This window comes from Haliaeetus leucocephalus, unplaced genomic scaffold (assembly GCF_000737465.1).
Source record: "Haliaeetus leucocephalus isolate CR32 unplaced genomic scaffold, Haliaeetus_leucocephalus-4.0 Scaffold866, whole genome shotgun sequence".
Lineage (NCBI taxonomy): Eukaryota > Metazoa > Chordata > Aves > Accipitriformes > Accipitridae > Haliaeetus > Haliaeetus leucocephalus.
Window position 1 is genome coordinate 4,973,539 of NW_010973302.1, and position 23,477 is coordinate 4,997,015.

The 23,477-nt window shown below is 38.9% G+C and overlaps 1 protein-coding gene across 8 annotated transcripts in view; it reads left to right on the plus strand.

The window, feature by feature from the left end:
- The first annotated feature begins 77 nt into the window (after positions 1-77).
- The window catches only part of ZNF532 (zinc finger protein 532), a 49,714-nt gene continuing 26,314 nt past the window's right edge, over positions 78-23,477 (plus strand). The window contains exons 1-5 of one of the 8 annotated variants that reach the window (XM_010583062.1): positions 346-433; positions 1,452-1,656; positions 2,101-2,211; positions 14,493-16,852; positions 23,162-23,343. In XM_010583062.1, the coding sequence (XP_010581364.1) occupies positions 14,513-16,852; positions 23,162-23,343 (2,522 nt within the window). In that variant the 5' untranslated portion in view covers positions 346-433; positions 1,452-1,656; positions 2,101-2,211; positions 14,493-14,512. Of the gene's footprint in view, positions 178-259; positions 434-1,451; positions 1,657-2,100; positions 2,212-8,157; positions 8,272-9,938; positions 9,992-14,492; positions 16,853-23,161; positions 23,344-23,477 lie in introns of those variants that run through there. The other 7 variants (XM_010583064.1, XM_010583063.1, XM_010583061.1 and 4 more) reach the window with 7 other exon arrangements.

Consider the following 23,477-nt stretch of genomic DNA (forward strand, 5'->3'; position numbering starts at 1 on the left):
CGCGCCGAGGGGAGGGGGCCGCGGCCCGTCAGCGAGGTGCCCGGGGCCACGGCGGCCCGCAGAGGCGGGAGCAGCCCACCCGGGCTGAGGGGCTGAGGGAGGGCCGGCTGGAGCCGCCTGTGCGGAGAAGACGGGGCTGAGGCAGCGGAAGAACATGGTCGTTTTCCCCAGAATGGGGTGGGGATGAGGGATGTGGAGAAAGTGCCAGATCTCAGCTCTCTCCGCAGGGGAAGGGGGGGGTGAAGGGTTGTGCCCGAGACCTCTGCTAACAGTTACAGGTGCAGCCCGGAGAGCAGAGGGGCTGGTTGGTGTAGCCTAGCGTGGCAGCTGGCTTGGAGGAAAGCCTTGCTGAAGAGCCATCTCACGGCAGATCCCGGAGAGGATGGGGCTTGGCGCGTAGGCGGAGGTAGTTACTGGTTTTACCAGTGCAAGGGTGAGTAGCCAAAACAGGAGCGGGGTGCATAACGTCTCGATTTGGGGTGACTGTCAGCCACGCAGGAGGAAGGCCCCGGGTGGCAGAGAATAAAGGGGGAGCGGGCTAGGAGCGAAGCTGCCATGGGCGAAGGTGGGTGCGGAGCCCTCCTCTGGAGGGACTTTGGCACCGTAGGGAGTCGTGACCTTGATTAGGGATTGCCCTAGAGAGAGATGTGGGACCGAGCAAACGGCTGTAATCAGCAGCCATCTTTGCAGGGTGGGAGCCGAGCAGGCTGCGCAGAGCTGTGTCCTGGCCTCCCCCGCAGCTGTGGGTGTGGGAAGGCGGGGGGGGCTGGTCAGGCGTGGGTCTGCAGCTTTCATCCTTTCAGTGCCTCAAGGATAGTTGAATAGCAAAAAAAAAAAAAAACCAGCTCAGCAGCCAACTCGGTGCTGTGAGGAGGGGGCAAAGGAACTATTTTGCAGGCATCTTGCTGCTGCGGAAATGGATTTCTTGAGGGGAGGGAGGTGCGTGTGTGGGTAATCTTTGTAGTAACGCTGTGCAGGGAAGAGAAAATGCCATTCGAGCGGCCCCAGATGCAGCGAGGAGTGGGGAGGGCGGACGGGAGAAGACCTTGATCGGCCACCCCACGGCCGTGGGCATGAGGGGGCAGATGTGACGTTGATCAGCAGCCACCCCTTGTGCTGTGGGGAGCAGAGAGGGGGGAGCAGCCCTTGGTTAGCAGTCTGTCTCCCAGTGCTGTGGCCGAGCCTGCCTGGTGCTGCAAGAGAGATCCTATGAGGATTTTTATTGCGGTCTCTTTGTTAGCTACAGACAGGCACGCACACACTCACAGCTTTCAGCCAGGTTGTGGGAGGTAAGTGGGGGAGGAGAGGAAGGGAGCGTGTGGGGCGGCACTGGGGAGCAAGGGGGCTGCGTGGGCCGGGCACGAGGGGAGCAGGGGGACAGGGCTGCAGCCGTCCCCACCACCACAGGAAAAAGAGCCCCTGCAATTTTCAGGGACTTGTTGGCAACTCAGCGAGGGTTGCCATAGCTTTTTATGTAGGGTGACCAGAACCGGCTGGAACTGGTTTGAGGCAGATCAGCTCCTGAACACAATGCAGTCACTGAGCTACTACAGTGGGATAGCTTCCTCCCTTCATGGCAGCCAAAAGCAGAGGAGCTTGCAGAAAGATACCATCCCAAAACAGTATGTGAATGCACACTTTAGACACACAGCACTGGTATGTGGCAAATATAGTCATAAAGGATTCTGTATATAAATGTACATATTTGCAGTAACTGAGATTACTTTGGCTTTTCGTGCCTTTTTATGCTTAAGGAATGGGCAAGAGCTGAGATTTATGACCCTTATTAAAATATTTTTGCTTTGCAAGGGTGGGACACTGGTTATGCAGTCTATTTTAAAACTAAACTAAATAAAATTGATTGAATGATTTGTAATTGTAGTTATGCTTGTGACTGAAGAATGCTGCTTTGCATGCTGTTTTATTTACAGGGTGCTGTCTTGTGGTTTTCTTCTTTAGGAGATGTTAAGGGGGGGGGGTGCTGTGCCTTTCTGTAAGGCCAAAAGGAAACAATATTGTTGTAGAATTGTGCATAAAAGCATTGCAAAGATGCTGTAAGGCATACTCGTTTTCCTTTTTTTTTTTTTTTTTCCCTTGTAGGCCTATTGATTGGGGCTGCCTTTAACCCTTTCATATTTGCAGAGGTAATGCATCTGTGGCAGTAACTGAGCATTGGCTAAAAAAAATCTTTCAAAGGTCAAGGTTCACAAGGTGAGATGTGGTGGTTTGGGTATGAATATAACAATAGCATGAAGGTACATGTATGTGAAAAGTAAATCTGGCTCCTGATTGCACACTTGGCACATTAGTAAGGAGACAATTGTTTAAGTGTTGCTAAAGAAATGCTATTAATGTCCTCCAGTTTTAATAGGATTAAAGCTATTATTTGTAAAGACTTACTGATATCTTGGCTAAATACAGTATTTTCACTGAAATATCTTTTATCCAAATATACGTGTTTTCACAATGTAGTGATATGGAATAGGCCTCTGAGTGACAATCATAAATTGTGGACCACATGGCAGTGAACTGTTCTGTGTTGTATTACAGCATTACACATTCAGAATTATCTGTCTAATTATTTAAAGGTTGCTTGTTTGGTCGTATCTGAGTAGCCTGATACTTACTTCTGAATTAAGGTCTTCAGTGTTAAACATATACTTAATATAGCCTACATAGGAAAAAAACATGTAAAATAAATAGTATGGGTGGCGTTTCTTAAACTGTTGTAACCCAGGGAGGATTTTGCAGCAGCCAAGTGGAAAGATGTATTTTAGAGGTTTGATGGAGCTCCAGTGGGTTATTAGTGGCATGAATTATAATATTGTGCAGTAATGAAATAAGAATAGGAAACCGGATGGGCAGTGCATCAGCTCCTGAGGGATGACTGCTTTTAACTCAAAGCAATGGATAATGGAAAGGATTTTTTTTTTTCCCCTCTCATCTAAAAAATAAACGTGTACTTAGATTTGAGCTGGCATTTGTATCTTATAGTGAAAGCTGGAGGATTCAGGGAGAGGGAGAGGCGAGAGAGAAGAAAGCAGTAATGAATATAGCAAAGGGAAGAACAAAGGCTGTTGGAGCTTACACATTGGAACACTAAACATTTTGCCTTGGGGATTCTTTTGCTAGAACTGTTACATCCTATAACAGGAAATCAGCAACTCTAGAATCTTAACCAGTATGATTTTTAAAAAATCTGACCAGTCCTGGCTGTGTTAGCTGGTTTGGTAGTCTACAATCAAGATAAATATGGAGGCAAAACACTGAAAATGTTCTGTTCTAGTGTGAAATGAGGGTCTTTTCCTCTGTGCTCAGCAGAATAAAGTAGACAGTCTTAAAAGCCTTGAGAGGTTGTGGATATTGGGTAAGTTGTGTGGTGGCTGATGATAGGCAGGGTGCCTGCATCAGAGAGTGACAATACAAGGGAATCTTTTTATTTCTGACTGCAGTATATTACGTAAGGTATTTAGATATTAATTGTAGAAAAGTGAAAATAGCATGCTAATAGCTAATGCTAATAGCTAATGTTTAACCTGAAATTACGGTTTTATGGGGTTTAATGCAGCTACAATGTGTGTGGTTTCTCAGATTTGATAGGGCAGTAAATAGCTTGTGTGGTGGAGCAAAATGCCTAACAGATCACTGTGCTGAATTCTGTTCATATTTTTCATCATTTGGATGCAGAGGTTCTATATTTGACTATCGACATCTGTAGCAAAATTATGCTTGCAAACATGAATTCTTGTTGCATGATAGGAATAGTATCTATTGCTGCTGATGATGCATGTTCTTTTCCAAGTGTCAGCTAAAATTCATGTTACATGAGAGCACCTTTCAGATTTTTTTTCCTTTCTACTAGAATAGTAAGCAGTTCTAAAATTGTAAGTTCTTGAATTGTCACAAAATTCAATGTATCTGTTTTGTTTGGATTTTTGAACACAATCTGTACTACGAATTTTTATTTTTAGCAAAGGAGGTTTTGAATTTGCAGGGATTTTTGTAGACTGTAAGATGAGAAACCTGAATAGATGCTGGAGTCCGCAGTGTTCTTGGTGAGTTTTATTTTTTCAGTCTAATAATATTTGTAAATGCTCTTCACCAGGAGATTTTGATTTTGCACGTAGGCCAGCTTTCCAGCAGAAGATGCTGCTTAATGCTGGAGGGTTGGTCCTCTGTATCAGCAATCATGATCTCATTTTGCATTGAGGCTTGTCTCAGGTATTTGATCTTGAGAATAAGGGTAATGATTTATCAAGTTCCAAGCCTCTTTTGAATGAATTAACTAACTTTGGTTTTCTTAGAAGTATGAATGTGTGTTAAAATATAAATACGCAGACAGATTGCTGGGAAAGTATGTTTAAAAAAAAAAAACCAAAAACCCAAAACTTGACCCTAACGTTTTAGGGCCTGTTTGTTGCTAGTGTTGCACAGGAGGGCCCTCCCTGACTTGGAGTGCTCTCACGGAGATTGTCTGCAGCTGCTTCACGCTGTTTATGAGCAAGAATTGCCATCCACTTAAAAAAAAAAGTAGATTAAAGGAAATAGGCAGGAAGCAAAGGCCATTTAGGATATGATTCGAATTTGCATTAAATTAGGAATCTCAAAATTCTATTCATTATTGTTGTACATCCCAATTATTCCCGTGTTACTGTCCCAGCCCATTTTACATATAGAAGGACAAAATTAAGCAATTTTTGTAATTAATTTTTAAGTAGAGTGCAGAAAGAATGGTATGGGGATTTACCTGCTTTTCATGAATTCATCTCCATTTTAGGAGAAATTCAGGAAGTTGCTAGGCCCAAAACCTTAACTGGATCTCTTGATAAATACAGGTAGTTTTCATTTGGCCAGCTTTAGGTAGAGACGGTCTGTTCAGCTCCCCATGGTGTGGGAAAGGAGATACCTTGCTCGTGTTGAAATATCCCTGGTCTTTTTGCCAGCCAAGGGCTGATAATAGTGAGATTTGAACGAGTTGCATGTGGTTCTCTTTAAATTGTGCTGGAGGTGGTTCAGTGGTGGTGCAAGAAGAGGAAATGGACAGACTTCAGAAGATACACCTTCTTTTTCCCTTCCTGTTTTCTCTGACCCAAAGAGAACTTGAGATACCCATTTTGCAAAAAAATAACAAAGTTAAAAAATGGAGGAGTTAGGCTACAGGATGAGTCTTCTAAGGAGTCGTAAACTACAAGTAATTCTAATTTGGCTGTCAAAACCTGTGGAAATTTGCTTAAGAAAACAAACAAAAATTCTCAAGAACTGTTTTTACTTCATTTTACCTAGTGCAGGGGAAAAGGGCTCATCTTTTAATAGGTCAGATAAGAAGGATCCATAATCAGATGCAGGATATAGTAGAAAAGAGGACAAAGACAATTACCCGCTCTTTTATAATCAATTACAGGGATGGGCGTGTTTTGAAAAAACGGTAGTAACATGCTTACAGTTGTAAAACAACTCAGGCTCCTTTTGGGGAAATCTTACGTGTTCGTTTGACATGGTTTGGTAATCCATAATTGCAAAACTCAGCTAAGCGATAAGCACAAAGAGCACTTTGCCATACCTCACATGAAAGACTGAATAAGAGACTCCTCTGCAGAGATCTTGTATTCCTAAGGCTCTAACCTTGAATCCATGGGCAAACTGATTGGAAAAAGTTTTGCCTGTATGAATTAACAGCAAACAAGGCAGCATAAATTCTCAAGCTTTAGTCTGGCTGCAACTGCATCTGCATTCCGTGCGTGGAGATAAGTATCATCCTCGTGGCCTCTGGGGACTCCCAAATTATTTTGTTTACCAGGAAAAGACAATGTGCATACATGTGCACTGTAGGTCGGTCTCTATGCCAGGTTATGGCAATGCACCATGAACATCATGCAAGTGCCATTCAGTATCTTTGTGATATTTTTCCATGACTTCCATCTTCTGCCATCCCAAATGTAATTTGCTACCATTGCTTTCATTCCTGGTGTATGTGATTTTTGAACTCCCAAAATTTTTATGGAAGACACTCCTGAATTGAAAAGTTAAAAATACTGTAAACAGTTAAAACCAAACTGCACTTCTATTCAAATCAACAGAATACACTTGGTAATGCATTGACTTTGGTGGCTTTATTGCCTGTTTGTTTTCAGCATTTGGTAGTTTAAAACAACTCTTGCAGCCAGTGTGTGGTTTAACAGGCTTCTGTGGTATTCTAGAGCTAGATGAATAAAAGCAGAATGAGTGGAGGAATGGGTTTGTTAAATAATTTTTTATCATTTTGTAAATATTTTAGCAATTATTCTAATGTCTTTTGTGTATAATATTGAACAATATTTTGGATTAATAGTTGGGAAAGGTTAGCATTCAAGTTTATTTCCTCCCTACAGCATCCAGATTTGTTTATAGCATCTTAATTGTATAGCTCGCATGAAAGTAGATCAAAGTCAAATGCGAACTGGTACTGTCTGCTGTGGAAATGGGCCGCAGAGACAGCCGTATAAATCACAACCACTAGCTGAGCTTTGTGTAGCTTCTGACCCTGTCCCAATTCCAAAATGTTCTACCTGACCGTGGCTTGAGCTGGGATTGTGCTCTGGATCAGCAGCAAATGGGCAATGATTTGGTAAGCTTCCATAGCTTGCTTCCATTTGGTGGTGCACTCTAAGAATGCATTTAGATATTGTCGTAAGTGGGTGGTAAGGCAAATTAATGTGAGTAGGTCTGAATGCTAATTAATGGTTTAAATCTTTTTTACTGTGAGGGTGGTGAAATGCTGGAGTTGCCTTGAGAGGTTTTGGGGCCTCAATCTTTGGAAATACTCAAAACCTGACTGGACAACATCCTGTGGGTCCTGCTACAGCTGACCCTGCTTTGAGCAGAGAAATTGGAATTCCAGACATCCCTTTCAACCTCAGCTGTTCTGAGATTCTGTGATGAAATGCCTGTTGAAAACTTTTTTGGGCTAGTAAAGAATAAATCCCGAAATTCTTCTGAAACTGTTAGCAGCAGCGTTAAACCTGCACTGAGTAACAAAAAAAAGCTAAAAATTTTAATACTTGAAATATTGGGCTAACACTTATCCTCCAAAGCTTTTTTGAGGGGGAGGAGGGAGGAATAAAATTGATAGAATGTTCTTTTAGAAAACCAGAAGTGCAAATTCAGATTTCTCTTCCTCATTGAGGCTCATACATGGAGACAAATTGGATTTTCTTTTTTTTAAGGCAGATAGGTACGGTGTATAATGGTGAAATAGCAGATTGCTTGGTGTAAATTTTAACTGTAAACCACCCCATACTTTACAAAGATGTTTACGTAAGGACTGGCATGACCATATTGATACTATAGATGGTAAATGAGACCTTTATCAAAAGAAATCAAAATGCTGCCTATTATGAAAGTTATATTTCTAGAAGCAGAAATCTGTCTTGAGTTTTGCAATAGTAACGAGTCACGGGACCTCTGAAGGACGCTTTGAAGTGAAAAGGAACCTGTTTTATGTGAATATGATAGACATTGCTGATTGTGGTTTAAGTGGGCTCTTGCATATCCTACTTGCCTGCAGAGTATTTCAAACCACACCAAGTTGTGATTTGAGTTGTGGTTCTCATTTCCTGAAGAAGCTTTGGTGGTTAAATTAGCATATTGCTTTTGTCTTTCTTTCAGGTACTTAGCTTTCAAAGTAAATGATCAGAAGTGTTAGTCAATCATTATTACTAATATATGGTGAATAACTAATAAACTGCTCGTAATCTGTGTATTAGGTTGATGTTTGTCTAACGTTAGGATATATATTACTGTAACGCTGATTGAATCACTTAAGTCTTCTCTACCTGATGAAATTTCTTGGCATAGCAATACAGAAACTAAAAAAAAAAAAAGCTTTTATGCTGGTTAGGCTGGTATTACTCCCTGTGTAGGGATTTTGTTCCAGAATGAGCATGATGTTATTTAGGCATCATCAGTTGTGTTTGGAAGTGAAGTAATTATACCAGATTATCAGAATCTTGTCCTGGAATAGTGTGTCTAACTGGGAATTTATACCAGTCTAACTATAACAGAGTAATTGTTATATATGGTTATACCAGAAGTATTCTTCCAGAATCAAGATATTACCATGTGCTAGACACTGAAAAGTGGTGTCTCAATGCTCTTGTTTTCACAGTACTGAAAAGAACACTGATTTTCTTTGAAGAACATACAAAAGAAAAGGTCTCTGCCCTAAAGAGTGAACAGTCCACAACTGTACATGGTACAGATGGAGGTAAAAACTTCAGGAAGAGTTTAGGAAAGGTAAAGGAATGTAGTCACAAGAACATGAATTCCATAGGTAGATGAAAATGAAAGTTGGGGTTTTTCCTGTTTCCTTAAATAATAAACAGACTTGCTGCTGAGGGAAGCTTGAGTTGAGTAGTTGGTTGAACAAAAGCATGGAGTTACACGTTGTAAGTATAGACAATTATGTGGGATTTGAAGGCAAAGGGTAGGAATTTAAATTTAATATGGTAGCAAAGACAGGGCTAGTACAGACAGTTAAAGCAATTACATAGAGTCACTAGACTTGTGGTTGAGTAATGAAGATCTGGATGAGCAGGAGGGTGAGTGTCAAGGAGGAAAAGTTGGTCAGTTCTTTAAAGGTTAATGATGAAATAAAAGAATAAAAATTGAGCATGCAAGACCATGCTTGTGATCCAGAAATGATAATTAGAAGCCTTCATGCATAGAGAATATTAATTGGAAAAGTATTGGAAAGGGAGGAGGATTATTTGACTTTGCTAGGCCTGGGAAGCTTAAAGTTGTTCTTGTACTTGACAGACAAAAATCAGAGTTTTGAGCGGTTTGGAGATATGACCTGTCTGGAAGCTGCCAGATGATTCTGTTCCCTTGTCTTCATTAGGCTGTTGAACTTCCTCAAAATGAGCCTGGTTTGAGTGTTTACAATTTCTTAGCTTTACACCAAAAAGTACCTTTTAATTTTAGCAGCAATTTATAGGCAGCTTGGTCTTTCTTGTAGAGAATACTGTGCCCCATCTGCAGCTGTCCTAAAGCCCAAGCTACAATATAAATCATATTTAGAAAGTGAGAAAAAAATGTTTTCTTCTGTGTGTTTCTCTGCTCCCCCCCCCCTTCCAGCCCTTGGCAGAATACATCAAAGAGTAGGTTTGTTTGTTTTTTCTCATATGGCTAGAGTCCCTCCACTTGGAACAGGTATAGATACAGGGCTTGAGGAGGAGTGACAAAAATTCCATGTAGTAAAACAAAACTGCCTTTATTAATCCTTCAGAAGTAGCTATTTACTTCTAAGCCCTGATATTTCTTTGGTTGATATTTATATCATTGCATATTTGAGCCTTCCTCACATCTACACAAATAGTTGCTGTAAGAAAGCAGTGTTTCAAAATGGTCTCTGGAATCCCTGACAGTAGGGCGGAAGCTCCTGGATGCAGTACATCTTGCAGTTGTTTTCCCCTTTTTTCTGGACATCAGCCTTTTAAAATCTTTGAATACATCCTTAGACTTTCCATCTTAACAGACAGGATACAAAGGCCTCAAAAGGTTTACAAGAATTTAACTATTTCTCAGGGGTGTAGCATCAAATTCTTGTCCTGCTTGCTTCTTCCACTGTCAGTAGAGAGTTGTCACGATCTGGTTCTTGTTTTGACATAATTACCCAAGTGAGTGCTTCACTGGAATGTGTTATCAAATGAACTGGAGTAAAAAGGCTAACTGGGAAAAGTAAGACAGTGGAACAGTCAAGGAGTATCTTCCTTTGGCTAAAACCTGTGTCATTTTCTTCATGCTGTTCATAGGAAGCACTTATGTCAGGAGATGCATTTCCAAAGAATGAAGAATGCAGGAGGTCATGCATACATGCTTTGAACAAAGCATGAACACAAATAAAACAATCTTGGTTTATCCTCGAGAATTTAATTCACACCTTACATTTCAGTAAGACATCGATGCACACATAGGGATGGACCTTGTCACCAAAGAGATTAATGGAAATCATGAAGTAAGTATATTCAGACTCTGCCGTCATTAAGTTTTTAAGACTCAGTTGTATCTTCCCTGAAGTCCTATCACCCACCATCAAAAAAGCAGAATCCAGAAGCATTGCACCTCACTGCTCCTTGTAACTCCTATTGGCCATATCTGGATTTTTTTCCTTTTTACTTATTTTTATCATTGAATAGTCAGTAAGCAAAGTAATGGTTGAACTTTTAAAGAAACTGATTTTCTTTAATAACTTTTCTCAAGTAATTCAAGCACCCTAAAGGTTGCAAATCTTATGACAAAAGTGATAGGTGTTTCCTGGCATTCTCCTGGTAAACAGCAGCAGCCAGCCAGGTGGAGAGGCAGGAAATGGAACTAGTCCATGGGAACGAAAAGGGATGTTACAAAGGGAGGCTCTCATTTGAAAATTAAATAGTACTTTGGACAGAGTCAATAAATCTAAGAACTGACTCTTCATATGAGTACACACAAAATTAGGGTGTTGAGTTTATTGTATCATCTATCCATTGTTCTTCATAATACATGCTTCAAGTTGGCATTTCCCTCTTTTGAAGTGAATTTTGTTTCTACTATTCAGAAACTAAAAATGGAAAGAAATTCTATTTCAGACAAAGATGTTTGAGAAGGTGGGAGTCTTGCATTTTGTTTCTTTAAATATGTTTTTGTTTGTTTAGTCTGAGGAATGTGTCGTTGATTACACACCTTGTGGACTGTTTCTCAGATCAGTTCTGAAGATCATCTTAATGGCAGCCCTCTGATGCTGGGTTTTTACACCTTTGCGTGTCTCTTTGGAGGCATTGAACTTTGCTCTCAGCACTTTAAAAGCAGTTCTCAAAGAAATTCCAGTTCCTGGAAAATAACAATTTCCTAGGGAACCAGGAACTTGCCTCGTTTCCTGTTCTGAAGTATTTACAGGCATCATGTTGGCCCAGAGAAGGAATAGACTAACAGCTTGTCGGGCAGCCAACGTTGTCAGTTGATTTTGATCTTGGATAAAAGGCAGAGTTTTATCGTTAAGGGAAGGAGTTACTGCAAGGTTTTTGGAGGAAAAAAAAGGGAGGAATGTGGCTTCAGAGTCCTGGCAGTTGTGGTGGAAACATGGTTTATATACTGAATCTTAAAATGGTATACTAGAATAGTGAGGAAGAGATGAATAAAACATCCATGTTACAACTTTGCTTGCTTGTTTATCAAGACTGGCTATGTCTTTTGTCCCTTTTTGTTTAACTTAAGATTGCTTTAAAAGTTTGAAGAACGGGAGGGATTCTTCATAAGGGCACCAGTAATTCTGGGTCCCCCACACAGAAGAAACCAATCCATTCGCATGCTCTGCTAGAGCATGGGAGTTGTTCCTTCTGCATACACTTGAAAGACAGTTGCAACTTTATGCAGTGTGCTGTCTATGGATAAATTTATGATCTTAGCTCTGCAGATCCCTGAATTCTTTGGAGATACTTTCTCATTTTGGAATTAGCCTAACCGAGTTTCTCAGTAAAGGACAAATGTATCTCCTCTGCTACACAGTTTTGCTCTTAAACATACTTGGATGAAATACTGTGTAAGTGGGCCTTTGCTTAATTCATTGCTATTGCTAAGTGTTAATTAAACTCCAGTATATGTAATTAGAGGAAGTTTTAGACTAGGAAGACTTTCTGTTTCTGTTTTGAGTGTATATAATAACTGTAAAAAGACACCTATGGACAGATGTGTAATCAGAGTGCAAATAATTAGTCTTTCGAATCCTGAAAAACTGTGTCAGTTAAGGCTTGTTTTGTGGTTTTACATGGATTTGATATGTTTTGGTCTCTGGAATCTTTTCCATTTAATTCTTATAAGAACTTATAAGAAACTTATAAGAATTATAAGAAGTTATTCTTCTTAGAACTTTCTTTGTAATTTTGATATTATGCGTGTATGTATTTTTTTTTTATTTATTAGATAACTGCCTTTGTAATTGTGGCCATTTCACAGGATCTTGAAATCTTTCAGGCAGAGGGTAGACTAAAGTCCAGGTCTGCAGCACTGTGCGTAAGTGTGGTAGTCATCTTGCTTTGGTATAGGAAGGCGTCTACTGCCACATGTGCTGAACATGATGAGTTAGCTTCTGATTATACTGCAAGAGAGTTGAGCTGTACTGGTTACTTGTCTAGTCTCTTTTCTTAAATCTTTATGTTCATTTTATCCCAATTACTAGTTTTAAGTGCATGAAGGCTAGAAACCTGCTTTTGAATAAATGGATTTTTAAAATGTTAGAATTAAACAAATACACAATAAATCCAGAATTACCAGCATTGTGAAACAATCTTATGTCTGATAAGTATGGATTATAACCATATGCTTTACAAAAGTAGTGGAGTCTTGATGATGAGCATTTACCATGATAGGCTACTATATATTGTCCATTAAGTAAAGGAATTATGAGTTAATTAAGAAAGTAAATTCATCAGTTGCAATGGTATACTCATAATTTTATAAAGAATCACATGCTGAGTTCAGCTCTGCAGAAGGACTTAGTGCAATGAAAAGGAGTTAATAAAGTAGACAAAGCAAAAAAAAAAATAAAGTGGACCATGTAAACAATTTTCAAAACCATTATATATTTATTTGAAGGTATTACATGAAATGTCTGTGTGTATTCCAGTATCCTTGAGGAATTTTCCTCAGTTGCCTTTCTTATAGTCCATAATGACTTCCTAGTAGCCACTGTTGATGAATACATAAGTCTTAGAGATTTTTGTCAAGCAAAGGGGTTATGCTCTTTTAATAAACTGCATCTTTCTGAGGAACAGTTAGAATGCTGCCTGTGTTGATAATGATGTGCATAAAAATATATATTTAAACATATATATGCATTTTGATTAGTTTATCTTAGCATTGTTACAGATGAATTCAACAGTCAGCGAGTAGTTTCTCTCCAGAGCTCAAGCTAATGAGCTAAGAGGAGGAGGAAGTGAGCTACTGAAGTTGTAGGATGAATCTCCATTGGCAAGCGGCTTCCAACAGACCTTCTGCAATGGGGCATGTAGCTTCTTGCTTATCTGAGCTCATATGAGGAGCTGGGAGAGCACTGTTGCAGTTAGTCACACTATGATTCTCTGATGGCCTGTGTTAATTGATACTGGAGACAGAACATTGAGCTATATGGTAAGAATGTTTTCCAGCCCTTTAGTGCTGATACAAAGGCAGGAGGACAGACTGGGTGCTTCCTAAATGGGCATTTTCTAACAATAACACTTACTTGGTTAAGTACCTTTTCATGGTGAATGCTAACTTTGGCCTGATAATTACTGAACAATGAAAGTATGTTTAAAACAGCTCTGTCACAACAATACAAATCATACCTGTGCATGGTTATGAAAGAGAATGAAGAAAATGTCTGTCTGTGCTTCTGTAACTGATTTTTGTAGATCTCTACAAGTGATCCCCTGCACACCTCTGCATATTACTGAAACATCAGTGGAAAAAGGCACTGATGCCAAATGTCATAGTGGGATTTAAATCTAAAAGTATACTCAAAGTTATTTTTTCTTTTTACACAACATTTGTAAAGTTTCAGTTTTGAGTTACCTGTTTGGTTTGGGAATTGGAAGGAAAAAAAACCAACAACAGAGGCCAGTGGTGAACAAAAAGAACAGGATCTGGAAAATGTTATCTGTGAGGGGAAAGAAAACCCTAAAGAACTGGTGTTGGTTAGCCTAAAAAGGAAAAGTTTGAAGGGAGTAAAGTGCTGTTACAAAGAGGATAGGTGAATAGAACCACATGTAGTTCATTCAGATTGCATCGAGAAAGATTCAGATTATGTAGTAGGAAATGTAACAGTGAAAATTGTGAATGACTAGAACAAATTACATTTGAGGTTGTAGAATCTCTGTTATGGGTGGTCTTTAAAGTAGGTGAGACGCCTGCCAGGAATAGTGTAGATACACTAGATCCTTCATTAGAGTTGCTGAAAAAAAAGCGTTGTGAACACCGGGAGACACTTATTCCCTAATTCTTATAAAGCAATTTAATTTATAGGAAGCAGTGCAACAGTCTTAAACTGTTAGTAGAAACACATTTGTTACCATCTTCAATATGACTCATCAGGTTGATAATGCAAATGTCAAGGAAAATCTAGACTTAGAAGGAATTGCAAGTGCCTCACGTTACTTTCGTGAAAGTCTAGGTATCTTGTTATAATCATAGTGTATGTGGGAGAGGGTAGGAGGGCGTGTAGGGGAGGGGACAGGAAGAAAGTCACTGAAGAGAATTTTATGCCTAGAATGAAATGACTAGGTCACAGTCTGTGAAGTTGATGTATTACTATAGCTCTTGGTGTAATAATTCGTCTGTACACTTGCACTGGAAGACTGTTCTGGAATGTGTAATTTCTGAAAATATTACTTCAGAAGTGAAGTAGCACCTTTTTGCATGGCATATGTGAACATAGCTTATTTTGTGTAAGACTGTGCTATTAGAGCTTAAAATACTGAGATGATGACTTTCTGCTTATTTTACAGATTTGCTTACAATCAAATACATGACCATGGGGGATATGAAGACCCCAGATTTCGATGACCTTCTTGCAGCCTTTGACATACCAGACATGGTCGATCCAAAAGCAGCTATTGAATCTGGACATGATGACCATGAAAGCCACATAAAACAAAATGCTCACACAGATGAAGATTCTCATGCCCCATCATCATCTGATGTTGGTGTGAGTGTCATTGTGAAAAATGTGCGTACTATTGATTCTTCCGAAGGAGTGGACAAGGATGGCCACCATTCCACAGGCAATGGCTTGCATAATGGCTTTCTAACGTCATCAGCTCTTGATAGTTACAGTAAAGATGAAGGGAAGTCACTTAAAGATGATGGGTCAGCTTCTGAGACTACACTGAAGGATTCGGCTTTCAACCAGTTTAGCCCGATATCAAGTGCTGAAGAATTTGATGATGATGAAAAAATTGAAGTGGATGACCCCCCAGATAAGGAGGAGATGCGTGCAAATTTCAGAGCAAATGTCTTGGCAGGATCTGTATCTCAGCAGGAATATGACAAACTAAAGGCACTTGGAGGGGAGAACTTGATTAAATCTGGAATCCCAGTTTCAAGTAGTATAGATAAAAATAAAGTTGCTAAACGAGAGACAGAGACAAACTCCATGAATTTAAGTGTCTATGAGCCTTTTAAAGCTCGAAAAACAGAGGACAAATTGCTAAAAGACAATTCTGAAAAGCTTCTTGAAAACAGGGTACTTGATGGAAAACTGAGTACTGAAAAAAGTGAAACAAATCTTGCCAGCATTTCACAGTCGAAAGCAAAGTCATCAGCAAAGCTTTCTTCATGCATTGCTGCAATTGCAGCACTGAGTGCTAAAAAGGCAGCTACAGATACTGGTAAAGATTTACAGTCTAATTCAGGAGAATCTTCTCCATTACCAAAAGACATGGGTGAAAGTCCCCAGGCTATTGAAAAATCACCTGAATCTCAGAGTCTCATTGATGGTGCTAAAAAGCCATCTATCAAACCACCTGATAGTCCCAGAAGTGTATCAAGTGAAAACAGTAGCAAAGGGTCTCCATCTTCTCCTGCAGGGTCAACACCAGCAATTCCTAAAGTTCGCATAAAAACCATCAAGACTTCTTCTGGGGAGATCAAGAGAACTGTTACCAGAGTGTTGCCAGAAGTTGATTTGGACTCTGGTAAAAAGCCAGAGCAGACTGCTTCTATGGTAACTTCCATGACATCTCTCCTGTCCTCGCCAACTTCTGCTGCTGTTCTTTCCTCTCCTCCTAGAGCTCCTCTCCAGTCCACAGTTGTCACCAATGCAGTTGCATCTGCAGAACTTGCACCAAAACAGGTCACTATCAAACCTGTGGCTACTGCCTTTCTCCCTGTTTCAGCAGTTAAAACAGCAGGTTCACAAGTTATTAATTTGAAGCTTGCTAACAATACTACAGTGAAAGCCACTGTAATATCTGCTGCTTCAGTGCAGAGTGCCAGTAGCGCCATTATAAAAGCTGCCAATGCTATACAACAGCAGACTGTTGTGGTGCCAGCATCAAGCCTTGCCAGTGCTAAACTTGTGCCAAAGACAGTCCATCTTGCCAACCTTAATCTTCTGCCTCAAGGTGCTCAAACCACCTCTGAACTCCGCCAAGTGCTAACGAAACCTCAGCAACAAATAAAGCAGGCAATAATTTCTGCAGCAGCCTCACAGCCTTCTAAAAAAGTGTCTCGAGTCCAGGTGGTGTCATCTCTACAAAGTTCTGTAGTGGAAGCATTCAATAAGGTGCTGAGTAGTGTCAATCCCGTACCAGTTTACATCCCAAACCTTAGTCCCCCTGCCAATGCCGGAATAACGTTACCAACACGAGGTTACAAGTGTTTGGAGTGTGGTGACTCATTTGCTCTTGAGAAGAGCCTGACCCAGCATTATGACAGGAGGAGCGTGCGAATTGAAGTGACATGTAATCATTGTACAAAGAATTTAGTTTTCTACAATAAATGCAGTCTTCTTTCCCATGCTCGTGGACACAAGGAAAAAGGAGTTGTAATGCAATGTTCACACCTGATTTTAAAACCAGTCCCAGCAGATCAAATGATAGCATCTCCTTCAAGCAATACTGCTACATCTATGCTTCAAAGCCCTGTGGGAGTTGGCACACATACTGTAACAAAGATACAGTCTGGCATAACTGGGACAGTAATATCAGCCCCAGCAAGTACACCTGTCATTCCAGCTATGCCACTAGATGAAGATCCATCAAAACTCTGTAGACATAGTCTAAAGTGCTTGGAGTGTAATGAAGTTTTCCAAGATGAGACATCTCTTGCAACTCATTTCCAGCAGGCTGCAGACACAAGTGGACAAGTAGAGTATCATATGTTTAAATTCCAATGTTTCATCTATAAGCCTAGGAGACTTTGGATATGTTTTTACTTTCATTTAGCTGTTAATTATCTGAACCTCCATGATTAAAAGTATAAATGAAAACCACAAAAATCGTGCAAGCACTTACATAGTGAATGTCAACATTTTTTAAATAAGAGTTTTCTTAGAATTTCTTTAGGCCCTGAAGTCTGAAATTTACACTGTATATTTTTGCTAAAATTTAGCATTAGCTTTCTTACAGCTGAACAGTTTAATACTGAAATTAATAATGGTCTTTACTAAGAATTATTAATGATTCTTTCTGTGCTTTGGAATTTGAGTATCCTGTGGAATCCACTTAATTGGCACCCTCATTAACAGCCCACCTATTCAATCTGAATGATAGTTTTAAGTGACTCATTCCTGATTTGTTGTCAGTTTTTATTATTTTCATATAGCACCATAAGTGAGCTAGGCATTCCTCTTATCTACAGGCACTCTAGGCAATGAATAAATGGCACACTGATTCTACCAAAAGGATATGCATGCTGTTTTCTTCAAGTCTTTCTTAAACAGAATTGAAAAGTGGTGTTCACTGGCATGCATTTCTTGCTGTGTGACCATTTGTTTACTTGTGTTGGCTTTCCTTTCCTCTTACGATTGCTTGTGAGTTAAACTTACAAACCATTTTAAAATTCTTTACTAATGTATGTGGCCTAATCTGAAAGAAACACGTCATTCAATAAAAGTTAATATTAATCAGTGTGCGATGTATTTTATAATCCTATAAGAGTTAAGATTGTTAATTAAATGATACAGTTGGATTTCTGTTGGGGCGTGCCAATTAAAAGGGATTCTGGTGTGTTTCAAAGCATTCAGTAGAGCTTGGTGTTGCAGATTCTTGCTATGTGGGAACCTGAAAACCTGCAAACATGCTCAGACTGGTAAGAAGAAGCACCCCAAGGAATATTCCTGGGAATTACACAGCAGTGTACAGGAAAAAGGTTTTTAAGTCCTGCAGGTAGGAAAAAATCCATTAGTCATAGAAGTGCAGACAGGTTCCTGTCAGAATCTCTTTACTAAACTTAAGACCTGTTCTGTGGCCATGAAGCAGTTAAACTGCACCCACCACTACAGGTAGTAATGTCAAGAGATTTGAATGTGGAAATAATCTTGACTATATGGATTATGTGGCTCCGCCTCAGCTCCTACTTTACTAACTGGCTAGCGGACTTGGGCTGAAATTGCCTGGATTCACAGTGAAATGCCATGTGGGTGAATTTCTATTTGTAAGATACTACAGATATGCCTATGTAAAGCGAGTGTGTTTAAGCGTTTTATCAGAAGTTAGCAGTATGTATTCCGTCAGATCTTTCTGCAGTTTCGAACAGTCTCTGATGGCTGACCATGAGTATATTCAGCACCAGCTCGAGTTACTTAGTACTTGGTAGTTGTTCTTTAGCTAACTGCTTTGCTGGTGCTTATTGGTGTTAGATTTATCTTTTTTTCCGTAATAGGTCCATTAGGTATCATTTGGTGTGATAAGATCCAGTAGTCCTTGTGAAAACCCTGTTGTTCTTGGTACTATAAAATCAAGCAATTAAGAAGGTGCCAAGATAAAGCAAGTGGATGAGAGACAGACAAATATACTGAGAATAGGTTGGGAGGATGAGGTAAGGATAAAATGAAAAAAAAATAGAGAAGAACAAGGATAAAGAAGTGATGTACTCGCTTTCTGTATGGACAGGTAAACTAAACAGATTTGTAGAAACACCTTTTGCCCTTTTCTGCTACCTCTGTCTGGTGCTTTTGCCCTGTTGCTGCTGAGTTTGCTCTCTATGCATGTCCTGTTAGATACTGTTTACCCTGGTGATTTACTACAGGAAAGCAACTGAGATCTTCATAGAATGTCAAAATATAACTGCAGTTAGGTGGAAGGATAAGTATGGGTACACAGATAATGCTGTTCAGGGAGGAAAGCTCATGAAGGTACAGAAAGCAATCAGCGTTGCCTACTACCTGTCAATGTGTTTGTGTCTTCTGTTGGAAACTTGCTCTCTTTTAAGAGCTAATGTATGGACAAGGCCTTAATATCTCCTTACTAGGCCATGGATTTCCAGTTTTTAAAAAAAAAAAAAAAAAAAAGCCTTGTTGGTACAAAGCACTGGGGGAAAAGAAGCTATTTTCATGTTGTTCCATTTTAAAAGAATACTCTTAATAAATGTAGTTTTAAATGTTCTATGTTGAAATATCCTTTTAAAAGTTAACTTCATATTTTTCTTAGTCCTTTTCATATATCAAGCAGCAGTTTTCAGTTCTGTGCTGTTTTTTTTAACGTTGTGTTTTATTACATAATGTAGTGTTGCAGCTATGCTGAAATGCCCAGTGTAGAAACTGTTTAACTGAACAGTTGCTTTAGTGAGAGCAATACATCCTGCTTTCTTGATAAGTTATCTTTTTGTCCATTTTTTGTCCCACGCATTGCTGCAAGGGTAGTGTTTGCTGAAGAAAGACTCTGTATAGGCATTTATTAATAAACATTTTCGTACTTTTTCATTATATGTTACCCCTTGAAAAGCTTGGATGAGAAATAACTCTGACTTCTGTTTTCCTTCTTAGTGCTTGGCACTGGCTTTTTGTTGTAAAACTACCATTATTATGGGGGGGAGGAATACAGGAAAGTTAGATTAAATTGATATTTTCACTTTGGAAGGAAGGAAGAAAGAAAAAACCAAACATTTGGATTTTGCAAACAAATAGTAGGAAAAAAGTTATTATTTGCAGCTTACTGTTTTTTCTAGTGCCCACCTAATTGCTCTTGAAATGGAAATTGTATACTGTTCTATGTATACTGTTCTAAGCAGTAAGTAGCTGTTACTTCTTGTTCTTATTAAACTCCTGTTAATAAGGTAGATCGTTTCTTTTGAAATAAACAATAGTAAACCAGCCCTAGCAATTAAAAGATGTTCCCTATAAAGTTGTTACCTTTCTGTAATATTTTACTTCCATTAATATTCCTGTTAAAGGGAATGGGACCACTTACTGACAGGTTTCCTGGCTGAATGAAACCCTCATCTACTTACTGGGAAAAAAAAAAAGCAGCAAACCTGGGCTAATTAATGTTAATGTTCATCGTATTTACAGATATAAGTGTGTAGCTCCCATGGAAACTACATAGCTCATTTCCCTTCATACTCATAGTTCTTGTGTATCTTTATTTTCCACCTCCACCATTTTTTCTTCTAACCCTTTTTTTTCTGAAACTTTGACTTTAAATGCAGGCAGGTGATGATTTTCACAAACTGTGTTTTATTTTGGTATGGGTTGGAATGAGAGAACTGGAAGTTAATGCCACCTTAAGCCCAAAATAAAATGGTAAGCAAACATGCTGAATTTCAGAATTTCACAGTAGATTCTTCTTGTTCTACTGTAATTAGTTACAATTAAACATTTTACTGTACTCATCAAAATAGCAAACCAGCGGCCTTGACAAACAGCATTATTAGTATTTTGTGTCAGTCTGAGTTACTAGCATTACAGGTGAATCTTGCAGGCTGCTTGTTGCAATATCGGGGAGATACGCTTATGTTGTATGGCTCTTTTGTGGCGTAGCATCCCGGTTTCCTTTTGTAGTGCTGCAGATGAAAGGCTTTGGAAGGACTATGAAAACCCCACATGTTTCTTTTATTTGAGTAAGAAGTGTTTTGCTGTTTTCGTACATAATCAAATACTCCAGAGTCTTCAGTATTACACTGCTGCTTATTAATACATAAATGGTAAAAGATAGACTAGGAATGGTACTGAAGCCAAGTAAATGTGGCAAGCACATTTTAAATAAGAGTTGTGGTTAGTTAAGATTTTGCCTTTAAGCCTGAGCTGAAGACAAAGTCAGCATCCCAAACCAGTTCTGTTCAGTTTTGAGGACATGAGTCGGTGGTTCCAGCCATAGCTGTTTGGTCAGTTGAGGACAAATATTTGGCATTTCAGGGTGAATATTTGTATGTGTCTGATCACAGTTTCAGACTTACTCTAATCAGGTTGATAGTTCAAAATCCCCGCAGGTAGTTCACCTCGGGCAAAGCCTTCTGCAAGGGTAGTAAATGTATCCATGCTACTTACTAATCTTTTAGGCTGGTAATAGTGTTAATATTGAACCTGAATTTGAGTAATGGTAGATTTTCTTTACTTCCTCTATTTTAATGTTTTGCATTTTGCCATCTTGCTGTTGTCAGGACATTTGAGAACTATGTTTGGATGGACACTGTTTTCAAACATATCAGGCCACTATGCTCACAGAGTAAACATTAAAAGTGAACCATATGAAAATACACTTCTTCCTTCTGTATGTGTGACCACAAGATGTCTCATGCTAACATTTCTACTTCAAATTACTGTTTTTTAAAAAAGAATCGAAGTATTTGCATGCACCCTCAAAAAAAGCATTTAGAATAAGCTATTTTGGAAAAAAGAATAAACATAGAGTGTACAGATTGTAATACAAAAATATACTTGTTCTTAGAGTATTAGTAGTATTGTAAAAATGCTAAAGCAATTAAGTTACTTTAGACCTTGATATTAAACTGTGTTCTATTAGAAAAAAAAGGTAATCCTTTTTTGCAGTGACTATAAAGGCTTTTGCCTTCCGTCTTTGGAGTTAGTGTCTGTCTCCTGTTGATTAAATGGGAATAGGGTGGGGGTTTTTTACTGGTATAGATGCTAATACTAGTAAGTCAGACTCCTATGAAAGCTATTTGTATAACTGTACTATTTCTTCTACAATGGTAGCTTTGACTCTGCTATTATATTATCTGGATCTTACTGTTTTATAAAAGAGTTTTAAAGGAGAGTTGCCTAAATTGGAAGAAGGGGGTGACTTTGTAAAGCGCCTGGGTTTTAGTAAGAAACTGTTTTACCATGAGGAAAGGGATTAGTTCTTAATTTTTTATTTCAGGATTTCTTCATACATAGGTTAGTAAATAATTTATAATGCAGCTCTGGAGATCTTGCTTTGTTCTATATTCTTGCAAAATGTACACATGACTACATATGCAAGACTCCTATGGACAGCATTTCTAAAAATACGCAAACCTCATGTTAAAAAAATACCCATGCCATGAAGGAGTCTTGGTTTTGTTTTTAAATCTTCGTAAGTCACTGGTGAGATTCATAAGTCCTAAGTCATAAGAAATAATAATAATTTGAAAAGCCGTACAAGGCAGTCTTAAAAAATGAGGTTGAGTTAAAAGGCCTATTCTGCAAAGACTTGTATTTGTGCTTAACTTTGAGACCATGAGTGTTTCTGTTGAAGTCAGTGAAGCAGCTTTCATGATCAGAGTTAAACAGAATCGTAGCTCCATACAGGATGTCAGGTATCTGCTTAGAGATTTGAGAGATGTATTATTGTAAATGAAACATTTTCTGGAATGCTTTTACAGGTTTGGCTCTCTGTGCCCTCCAGTGATGGAAAGCAACTGTGAGCAAAAGTGAAGCCAGTTTACAGCTGGGTTATATCATTTGCATTTCATCCCAAAAATGGCACAAAGCACCCAAAAAATTTCAGTGTTTCTGATTTGGCGTATAGTCAACATGTAGTTGGAAGATTTTTTTAAATTATTTTTGTGTAACAAAATACAAGAAAATAATTAGTTTAGTAGGTTACTCCTGCATGTAGAAAGATTGCCCTGTAAAGAAGAGCTTTGTAAATATTTTCTATATCTCTAGTTTTTACTCAGATGCACAATATGTCGATATAATGCAGATAATGTATTCTAGCCTGAGAAATATATTTTGAAGTTATCTGTGCACTTTCTGCCTGATAATATTCCATTTTATTGGTATTATGGATATTACCGTAAGAATTCATCAGGAGCAAGGATTAAAGAAAGTGAAGATAGTATATTTGGTGGGTTTGGGTTTTTTTTTTTTACTTTATGTGGTGCACTGAATTAAAACCATAAGATTTGATTCTCAAGTTGTACTTAGGCCCCTTGCACTATTAAAGTAATTTTGTGAGGCACCTAAGTAAAATTATAGAAACCAACATGCATCTCCCATGGTCAGTGATACATGAAAGAGCTTTGTTGTGTCAGAATGGCCCAGAATGCCCAGATGTCTGGTTGCCAGTACCTGCCAGCTCTGTCCTACAAGATTTGTCAGTAGAGCCTGCATTTAGTAGTTGCCTACTTCTTTTGGTTCACATCACAGCCATAACATTTAACCTTTTATTTGATATATTACAGTGTTTGACACAAGACGTTACGTATAGCTGAACCAAACCTTTTGTTTCATCTATTTTGGTTTATCGTTTAGAAGACATGCAATATCTGCCAGATGCTGCTTCCTAACCAGTGCAGTTTTGCATCACACCAGAGAATTCATCAGCATAAATCTCCATACACGTGTCCAGAATGTGGAGCAATCTGCAGATCTGTCCACTTCCAGACTCATGTCACTAAGAACTGCCTGCATTATACCCGAAGAGTTGGTTTTCGGTCAGTATAATGATTACTTTTGTTGTCAATTTATGTATAATTTATGCTTTTAAAAGTAATTTTCCATTTTCATAAGCATTGTTTGTAGAGTACAGCTTCATGGGTTTGAGGTTGTCATGGCAACAATGGTATTA